The sequence below is a fragment of the Mustela lutreola genome, chromosome 17 (assembly GCF_030435805.1).
Source record: "Mustela lutreola isolate mMusLut2 chromosome 17, mMusLut2.pri, whole genome shotgun sequence".
NCBI lineage: Eukaryota > Metazoa > Chordata > Mammalia > Carnivora > Mustelidae > Mustela > Mustela lutreola.
Window position 1 is genome coordinate 23,169,915 of NC_081306.1, and position 8,677 is coordinate 23,178,591.

Below are 8,677 nucleotides of genomic sequence, written 5' to 3' on the forward strand. Positions count from 1 at the left end.
GCCGCGCCCAGGCCCCACGCCGGGCGACTCTGGGGGTGGGGGGCACGTCGCCATGGGTACCGGCCATAGCCACCGTCTCCTCTCCCGCGGCCTTCGCGCATCCTTCCGAAAGTGCCCTCCCTTCCGGGGCAGGGCCCAAGGAACTGCTTCCGGGGTGGTCCCCGTTGCCACGACGACGGAGTTCCCGACATGCCTCGCGGCGGCGGGCTCATGGCGCCGGGGGCGCGGCCGCTCTTGCTGCTGCTTGTCTGGATGCTGGCGGCTCTGGCCCGGCGCGGCCTCGCGGAAGCGGGCGACGGAGGGTGGTGAGCAGCGCCGGCGGGCGGGGCGGGGGGGGGGGCGCGGCGCGCGGTGGGGCGGACCGCTGACCCGCTGTGTCCGCAGGCAGCTGCGCGGGCCCGGGGCGCCGGCGGCCCTGACCGAGGAGCAGCGCTGCGCGGTGGAACGTCGGGCCGACCTCAGCTACTCCGAGTTCGTGCAGCAGTACGTGCGCCCCCTCGCACTGGTCACTCCTCCTAGACCGCAGTGCGCGCGCCCTCCGGCTGCTTGCGGACCCCCCACCCCGGCTCCCGAGAGCAACCCCCTTTTGAGCTAACGCGGGTGGGGTTGGGGCGGGTGGGCGAGAGTGAGACCTGGCCGTGCCTCTGCCCTTCCAGCTACGCCTTCTCCAGACCCGTCATCCTGCAGGGCCTCACAGACAACTCGGTGAGTGCGGGCGCCCCTCCTGGCCACTTGGCACCCGTGCTGGGCCTGGCCCTTGAGTCTTTTCCCCACCCCCCCAGAGGTTCCGGGCTCTGTGCTCCCGAGAAAGGCTCCTGGCCTCGTTTGGGGACAGCATGGTTCGCCTGAGCACTGCCAATACCTACTCCTACCGGAAAGGTGAGCTGCCCCACCCTCCGGCCCAGCCCGCATGCCAGCATCTTGCACGCGGCCTTGGCCAGTCCTCATCAACCTCTTTCCCGCAGTGGACCTGCCCTTCCAGGAGTACGTGGAGCATCTGCTGCATCCCCAGGATCCTACCACCCTGGGCAACGGTGAGTCTGATCTGGTTGGCCCTGGGGTGGGACAGGGGCATCTGGGAGTGCCCAGCTGCCAAGATCCCTGCACCTTCTCTCTTCTTTGTTGGCAGACACCCTGTATTTCTTTGGGGATAATAATTTTAGCGAATGGGCATCGCTCTTTCAGCACTACTCCCCACCACCATTTAGTCTGTTGGGTACCACTACCGCTTACAGCTTTGGAATCGCAGGTGGGTACCCTACAAAGGGGATTTGGGAGGGAAGAAGAAACTCTAAATTGGGTGGCATCAGCAGTTGCTCACATATGACCCCACAGGAGCTGGTTCTGGGGTGCCCTTCCACTGGCACGGGCCAGGGTTCTCAGAGGTCATCTATGGCCGCAAGGTTAGCACACGATGGGGGTGGGGGCTGGGGCTTGGAGCTTACTGACTGCAACAGAGTGACCTTGCTGCTCCCGCTCTCAGCGCTGGTTCCTATACCCCCCGGAGAAGACACCAGAGTTCCATCCCAACAAAACCACGCTGGCCTGGCTTCAGGATATATACCCAACTCTGCTACCATCTGCAAAGCCCCTGGAGTGCACCGTCCAGGCTGGTGAGGTCAGTAGGTGGTACAAAGGGGCCAGGCTGGCCCCGGCACCACACCAACTAATCCCTGTGCCCCTCCCTACCCTCCACCAGGTGCTGTATTTCCCTGACCGATGGTGGCATGCTACACTCAACTTGGACACCAGTGTGTTCATCTCTACCTTCCTCAACTAGCCAGCTTGGGCGGCTGGTGAGCCCAGCACACACCAGCACACACCCCTATAGTGCTCACAGATTTTATTACAGGACAGCGGTGGCAGCAGCCCACCCTCGCCTGCTGTTTCTGGCCCAGATGTGGGTGGAAGTGGGGCTCATGGTCCAGCAGCAGAACTGATGAGGACGGGGTTGGGGACACCAGGGCAGAGATCTAGGGACACAAACTATGTACAAGGACTGGGAGCTACTGCCCCAAGGCCCTCCTGAGCCAGGGTACTAGGCAAGGTGGGCAGCCCTGGCCCTTGCCTGGCCTCAGTAGTCCTCCACCCAGCCGTTCTCGGAGATGAACGCATCAATGACCTCTTTCATGGCCAGGTTGGGGATGAGCTGTTCCTGGGTCAGGGGGCTCCGGGTGACAGGGTCAAAGTGGCCCACGCGCTGCAGTGTGCAGTGACAACAGGGTCAGAAAGTGCTCAGTGGTTATGGGTCCTGCTCCCAGCACTCACGGGCCCTCACCTGCAGGTGCTCCTCAATGTCCTTGCGGTCGTAGGTGATGCCGCTGGGTGTGATGCACGGCTCGCGCATGAGCTCAAAGCTGATCTTGCCACACAGGTAGTCCGGGATATCTCGCTTCTGCAACACGTGGGGTGACATTAGGCACCGGGATGAGAACAGTGCTCCAATTCCTGCTACCCAGAGGACAGACAGCTTACCTTTCTCTTCTCATCCACCTGGGAGAAAAGCTCATCCATGTCTGCTAAGTACTTGTCCTGCGAAAAAACAAGCAGCTACGCGTGGGCCACATGCCCCATTCCCCTTCTCTAGGCACAGGCACGGGCACCCTCCCGTCACAGGCACGCAAACACGCACACATCCACACGTGGGCTGGGGCACCCTCACGTGCTTGGCCTCGATGCAGGCCTGCTGGGCCCGGATGTGGCCATCATCCTCATCACCCTCATGGTTCCGCTGGCATTCTTCTAGCTCCCTGGGGGTCAACCAGGGGCTAGTCAGAAATGGGTCTGACCAGAAGAGCTCTCACTCCACCCCAACCTCGGGCTCATTCAGGTCTCACTTCCCTCCATCTCCTGCTTGCCAGTGTTGGCCTTCAATAAACACCTGTGTTCTTGACTCAGCGTTAACCCCGGAGTGCTGACTTGGGGGTGGGTGGGGCCCTGGAGCCTGCCACTAGCGCCGCCCACCTCTCCCGCTCGGCCACAATGAGCCGGGTGAGGTAGGAGTGCAGCTCGTTCTCCTGGTGGATGCGCCGCTCCTCGATGCTGTTCCAGCGCTTCTTCTTGGCGATGCGCAGAGCACTAGGGATGTCATCGCCGAAGTTGAGCCGCTGCTCCTTGGCCAGGTTGTAGGCTAGAAGAACAGGGGCTCCAGATCACCTGGCCAGTCCATCCGCCTGGTGCCAGGCGCCCCTTAACCCTGAAAGCTGAAGGCCCACCTCGCTGCAGATTGGCGATGGCCTCATCATAGCTCTCCATCTCTAGCTGGCATTGCCCCAGGAAGAAGTGTGCCTTCACAGACTGCCCGTCCAGTTCCAAGGCCCGCCGGCAGTCAGCCAGGGCCTGCTCGTGCTGCTGCATCTTCAGGTAGCACAAGGCCCGGTTGGTGTAGTACACTGCCACCAGAGGATTCCGGGTCTGGGGACCAAGGCCAGGCCAGCCAGCATGAGGGAGTGAGCTCTGCGCCCCCTTCTCCGTCCTAGGCCCTGTCCCAGGCCCAGTTTAGAGCCCGCGGCTAGAACTGCAACACCAGAAACTTCTCAGCTTCGAAGCCCCTGTGTACTGCGGGCTGCTGGAAGGAGAACTCCCGGTCCTGAGGCCCGCATGAGCCCACCCTCTTGACTCCCAGTAGATCTTGGAATCCTGTTTCCCAGACCTGGGGAGAGCCCCAGCTTTGGGCCTGGGTTCTCAAGAGACAAGGATCCCTGGTCCTCGGTCTGGGGGCCTCAAGCACCCTGAAGCTCCCACCCACCGTACTTCTTCGGCAACCAGCAGTGGCTCGAGAGCCGCGGCCCTGACCCGACGGAAACAAGACCATCACTGAGCTCTCGGGACCCCAACGCCCCCGCGTACGAACCAAGAGCCTCCGAAGGTCCGGCGGGAATGGCCGGGCAGGGGCTCCGGGGAGGACGCGGGGCCGAACCCCGGGCCCCGCCCCCTCCCCTGGCCCGGACGCCGGTTCCCTCCCCCGGTGCGGGCGCACTCACGATGGCGCGGCCGTAGCAGGCCGCCGCCTCCGGGTACTTGCGACCCACGAAGAGCCGGTTGCCCTGTTCCTTGAGCTCCTGCGCGCTCGGGCTCTTTTCGGGGCTTCCGCCGCCGGCGCCCAACCGCGCGCCACCCTCCTTCTCCTCCTTGCCCTTCATGGCGCCGCGCGGCACAGCCTGGGCTTCGCTCCCAGGCTCCGCGTCTGGCCCGCCCTGCGCCCGCAGCCCGAGCCCGCAGCCCGAGCCCCCGATCCGCTCGGGCCCGGTCCAGCGATCCGCCACCGGAAGTTCCGGCTGCGTGGGGCGGGGCCAGCGCGGCGGGTGGGGACGCGCGTGCGTTCCACGGGCAGAGGGGAAAGCGGGTGGAGCCGGCTGGGAGCATGCGCTTGAAGCAAAGCGACCCGCGGCGTCCAAGTCCGGAGCAGCGCCAAGAAGGTGGCCAGTGACTCTCGGCCCCGCCCCGCAAGGCCCCGCCCCCGCAAGGCCCCGCCCCGCACAGGCCCCGCCCCGCACAGGCCCCGCCCGCCCGCGAACATGGCGGCTGTCCGGCCTCGAGCCGGAGACGCGGTCCTGGCGCCTTACGGGGAGGTGCCGTGGGCGCGCGCGGACCGCCAGGGGCGGCTGGAAATCCCCGACCGATGGTAGGGCGAAGGAGGGAGGGGCGGTCGGTAGGGCGGACGAGCCCCGTTGCCCGAGTCGCCGTCATCGCCCTTACCCAGGCACCGAGAGGAGTACCCCTGGCCACCGAGGGCCGAGCGGGGAAGCACGTGACACGAAACGAGCCGGAGCGGCCGCGGGCGTGGAAACCGGCGGTGAGGGCTTCCCACGAGCGGGCGGGGCCTGGCGGCGCGGGCGGAGCTTCCTGGTGGGGCGAGAACGCTTGGCGAAGTCCACCGCCCGTGACCCCCCAACCCACCCGGGGCCCGGATCGGCCGGGAGAGCAGGGTGTCCCGCAGGGTCGCGGCCCAGCCGGCCGGTTCTTGTCCTTGCCTGAAAAATGGGCCCATGGCCATGTCCATGACACTGCGGGTCCCTGGGAAGGGCTGCCCTGCGTCAAGCTGGTCCAGCCCTGGTGGGGCATGAGTCTGGCTGCAGGGGCTGTGGAAGCGGCGCCTTAGTGTCCCGCCGCACAGTGGCCCAATTCACCCTCCAGCGCTCCCCGCTGCAGCCCTCAGCAGAGGTGAGGGGCCGTGGGCAAGCAGGGGTGCAGTGTGCAGAGCTGTACGGGAGGATCGAGTGGACAGTGTCTCTGGGCCTCTAGGCCCTCCCTAGGCAGTCCCTCAGGGCCGTGGACTCCCTCACCATGTCAAGGCAGCAGTACTGACATGGACTGTGGGGGAGAAGCTGTGCCCCAACCTGCTGCTGGACCTGAGCCCCAGGCTAGCCATGCCTGAGGACACCACGCCAGCCGAGATGTGCAGAGCGCAGGCTGCCTGAACATGGCTGTGACCCAGGGTCTGCTGACCTGCCCGCAACCTCAGGCCACAGGTTTCCCTGGAGGGCGGGCTGTCCAAGCAGGAGGCTAGCTGCTGCAGGACCTTAACAAATGCTAGAACTCACACCTGACCATGAGGACCACAGCTCCTTCCCACACCTATCTGTCTCTCTCTCACACACACACACACCCTTCCCTCACACCAGTGCACACAAGCAAGGGTAAAGATCGGGTTGTCCACATGGAGGGAAGGGCCCTTACACTGCTCAGTGAGTGGGAGGGAGGCCAGGCCAGCCCCCAGAGCCCTGGTACAGCCGCCTGCTGCTGTGTAAAATATTTATTCATTCTCCAAAAAGGCTCAGACCGCAAATCGTGGGGGAGAGGCTGGGGCAGGGTCTCCGTTGGGGCCACACCTGGGGACCTCCACTGCCTGGCCAGGCAGTCCTCTACCTCCCCAGGCCTGGGAGGGGGTGGCCAGGGCTGGTGTAAGGCTTGGCCTGAACTTAGTGGGCTACTGGGGACACCTGCCCCCACAGAGGAGAAGCAGTCTCAAGATGTACATTCACAGAGGGAGACATGCAGGCTCGCCTGATGGCCAGCCCACATACGCCTGTGCCCTGGCCTGTGCAGCCCTGGGGAGCCCATCAGGGTGGTGGAGGGATGTGGGCGCCCAGCAGGTCATAGGCGAAGACGTTCCAGAAGATGGCAAAGAGCAGGAACGTGCCATAGGCCAGCAGTACCACCCACCAGCCGCACTGGTCCCGCAGGCGTTCCTCATAGCTGCGCAGGATGGTCAGACCCATGCTGACCCCTACCACCGCACCTGCCAGGTGTGCCATGAAGCTGGGCTGGGGGCCTGAGGCAGGCAGTGGTGGGGAAAAGCGGAGCCACACGGCCCGGCCCACCTCGGAACTCACTGCAGAGAAAGGCGGCAGGTGGGGGGTGCCCTGGCCGTAGGCTGAGGCCCCCCAGCCCCCTGACCCCTACTTACTGCACACCAAGGCCAGCACCATCCTCAGCAGCTTGTAGGGACACCTCATCCCAGCCCAGTTCTGATGGGGCGTGAGACAGAGGCTGTGAGGCAGGCCTTGCGGGCCCCTCCCCACACCCGCCCCGCAGTCTGCCCCGTTACCATGACGACGTTGGCCAGGTGTGCCGAGCACAGGGCGTAGACCCCACCAGAGCCCCCCACCACAGGGGCCCGCATGTCGGTAATGGAGACAGTCAGGGAGCCTGTGTGAGCAAAGGGAGAGCCATGAGGGTGAGGCTCACCAGGAAGACGGCCGGGGGGCCCGTGCCTGCCTCACCTGCCAGCACGCCGGCCAGGTAGAGCAGGCTGATGCGGAGCAGACCGTGCACCATCTCCAGGGGCACCCCGATCATGAGCTGTAGGAGCGCGTTGAACCCTAGTTGCTCCAGGCTGGCCGTGTGGGTGCAAACAGACGGGAGGTCAGCGGTCAGGCTGCCAGCCCGATGGGACGGATGCCAGAGGTGGGCCCCCACTCACCCGACGTGCATGAACATGTAGGTGAGGAAGCGCCAGGCTCGAGCGCGGTGGCCAGGGTGGTACACGAGGGGGCTCTTCATGTACTCGGGGTGGTAGGTCTGCAGCACCCACTTGTTGAGGCGGGCCCCGTAGCACAGGAACACGATGATCTGGGGAGGGAGGGTTAGGGCCAGGCGGGGCCAGGCCTGTGGGCGGCCGCTGGGCGGCAGGCAGGTGGGCACACCTGGGCAAGGGTGACTGAGGCCATGAACACAGGGGGTGGGCAGCTGCGGTGCCGGTAGAAGTACCAGTGGCGGTCCACCTCTCGGGGCAGGATCTCATAGGCCACGTAGCGCACAAACCGCTTGTAGACACCCAGGCCTGGCTCCTCCAGCAGCCCGTCCCGCGGCAGTGCCCTCTGTCCGTTGGCGATCGCCCGCTTAAAGCTGCTTGAGCGCTTACTGCTAATCTGGAGGGGGGTGGCCCTAAGCGTGGGCCACCATACTCCCTGCCACCCCAGAGCCACCCTGCCCCTTGGCTAGCCCAGCTCCTGGTCCAGTCGGAGTCCCTGCCCCAAGTCCACACCCCTCCCTGGTGGGAAGAACAGGGAGTGGGGGCTGCCTGCCCACCCCACTTGGACCAGGCACCGTGCCTGCCAAGGCCTAGGCCCCTGCCCTTGCTATCCACCCGTTATGGCACTGACCAGGTCCACCAGCTCCTGGTAGCAGACTTGGCCCCGTTCGTTGCTCTGGGCCAAGGCCACCAGCATGTCCAGCTTGGCCGGGTCCAGGGGCAGCTCATGGCTGTGCACCAGGCCGGTGAAGGTGTCCGCACCGATGAAACCTGTGTGCTCAGGGTCCAGCTGCTGGGGTGGGGGGGCCATTGGCCAAGGCTTGAGGGTAGGTCAGGCCTCCCAGGCTACAGGGCTGGGCCAGGCCAGCTGTGAGAGGCAGGCTCCAAGCACCTCGGGGCCAGACCTCTGCACCGCCACAGTCCCAGGAGCCACCAAGGGACCAGTGCCTGGGTCCCAGGCCTCCAGCTCCTCCAGCAATCAGGGACCTCCCCACCTCATTTCTGCCCTGCCCATCCTCCTAGAAGGGTAGGGCTGAGGTCTGAGAACGATCTCCCTCCCTCTTATACCTCCCCAGAACCCCTGATCTGGCTCACCCTCTTCTGGGGTGTCAGGCAGGGGGCCAAGGTCGCAGGAGAGGGGCCCAGAGAGTAGGCGCGGAGCGGGGACTGGACCGCGGCTCTCTGGGAGCTCTGTCGCCTCAGCCCAGCCCAGCGGCGGGAGGGCTGCGGCGGGGGCGGTGCCGGCGCCCCCCACCCACCCCACGCACCTGCTCCTGGATAAGCTGCAGCAGCGAGCTCCTGTCCATAGAGCCAGGCGGGGCCGGGGGCCGGGGTCGGCGGCCGCGGCCGGAAGGGGCTGCTCTGCGGACGACTCCGCTCCGCCCCGGCCCGCCCGCTCCGCCCCGCGTCGCGTCACGGAGCCAGAGCCGCCCGCCCCCGCGCGCGCGCTGCCGTCGCCCGCCCCGCCACGCGCGGCCAGGACACGCGCGCGCCCCGCTTGCGGACGCGCCTCGAGAAGGAGTGGCCCCGACCAGAGCTCGGGTCTTGCCGCCCCGCTCACTGCCTTCCCGTTCCGTGCCGGGGCTGCTCATGAAACGGGCAGAGCGGCCGGGAAACTGAGTCACGGGGCAGCACCCAGATGCCTCCCTCGCGCGCCCCTCTGCTTGGGGCTTCAGCGCTTAAGCCCCTTCCTGGCTGCCC

General features: G+C 66.0%; 3 protein-coding genes across 9 annotated transcripts; 1 reads left to right on the plus strand and 2 right to left on the minus strand.

Moving 5' to 3' along the window:
• Positions 1-147: 147 nt before the first annotated feature.
• Positions 148-2,893, plus strand: JMJD8 (jumonji domain containing 8). The gene is made up of 10 exons (XM_059154081.1): positions 148-305; positions 385-483; positions 657-705; positions 783-879; positions 966-1,034; positions 1,130-1,249; positions 1,336-1,403; positions 1,484-1,618; positions 1,700-1,796; positions 2,375-2,893. Exons 1-9 carry the CDS (start codon positions 190-192, stop codon positions 1,778-1,780), a joined length of 834 nt encoding a protein of 277 aa, XP_059010064.1. The 5' UTR covers positions 148-189; the 3' UTR covers positions 1,781-1,796; positions 2,375-2,893.
• On the minus strand, positions 1,829-4,282 carry STUB1 (STIP1 homology and U-box containing protein 1). 2 transcript variants are annotated; one of them, XM_059154077.1, is made up of 7 exons: positions 3,984-4,282; positions 3,216-3,414; positions 2,965-3,130; positions 2,633-2,750; positions 2,476-2,532; positions 2,279-2,395; positions 1,829-2,200 (listed from the first exon to the last, which is right to left on the minus strand). In XM_059154077.1, exons 1-7 carry the CDS (start codon positions 4,140-4,142, stop codon positions 2,075-2,077), a joined length of 942 nt encoding a protein of 313 aa, XP_059010060.1. In that variant the 5' UTR covers positions 4,143-4,282; the 3' UTR covers positions 1,829-2,074. The 2 variants fall into 2 exon arrangements, with proteins under 2 accessions (XP_059010060.1, XP_059010061.1); XM_059154078.1 differs by having other exon boundaries at positions 2,663-2,750; positions 3,984-4,281.
• Positions 4,283-5,740: 1,458 nt separating this feature from the next.
• RHBDL1 (rhomboid like 1) lies at positions 5,741-8,375 on the minus strand. Of its 6 annotated transcripts, none has more exons than XM_059154072.1 (8): positions 8,245-8,375; positions 7,608-7,766; positions 7,149-7,373; positions 6,926-7,074; positions 6,726-6,838; positions 6,551-6,651; positions 6,410-6,470; positions 5,741-6,334 (listed from the first exon to the last, which is right to left on the minus strand). In XM_059154072.1, exons 1-8 carry the CDS (start codon positions 8,281-8,283, stop codon positions 6,063-6,065), a joined length of 1,119 nt encoding a protein of 372 aa, XP_059010055.1. In that variant the 5' UTR covers positions 8,284-8,375; the 3' UTR covers positions 5,741-6,062. The 6 variants fall into 6 exon arrangements, with proteins under 6 accessions (XP_059010055.1, XP_059010057.1, XP_059010054.1 ...); XM_059154074.1 differs by having other exon boundaries at positions 5,741-6,241; positions 7,608-7,769; XM_059154071.1 differs by having other exon boundaries at positions 7,608-7,769.
• Between the last annotated feature and the right edge of the window lie 302 nt (positions 8,376-8,677).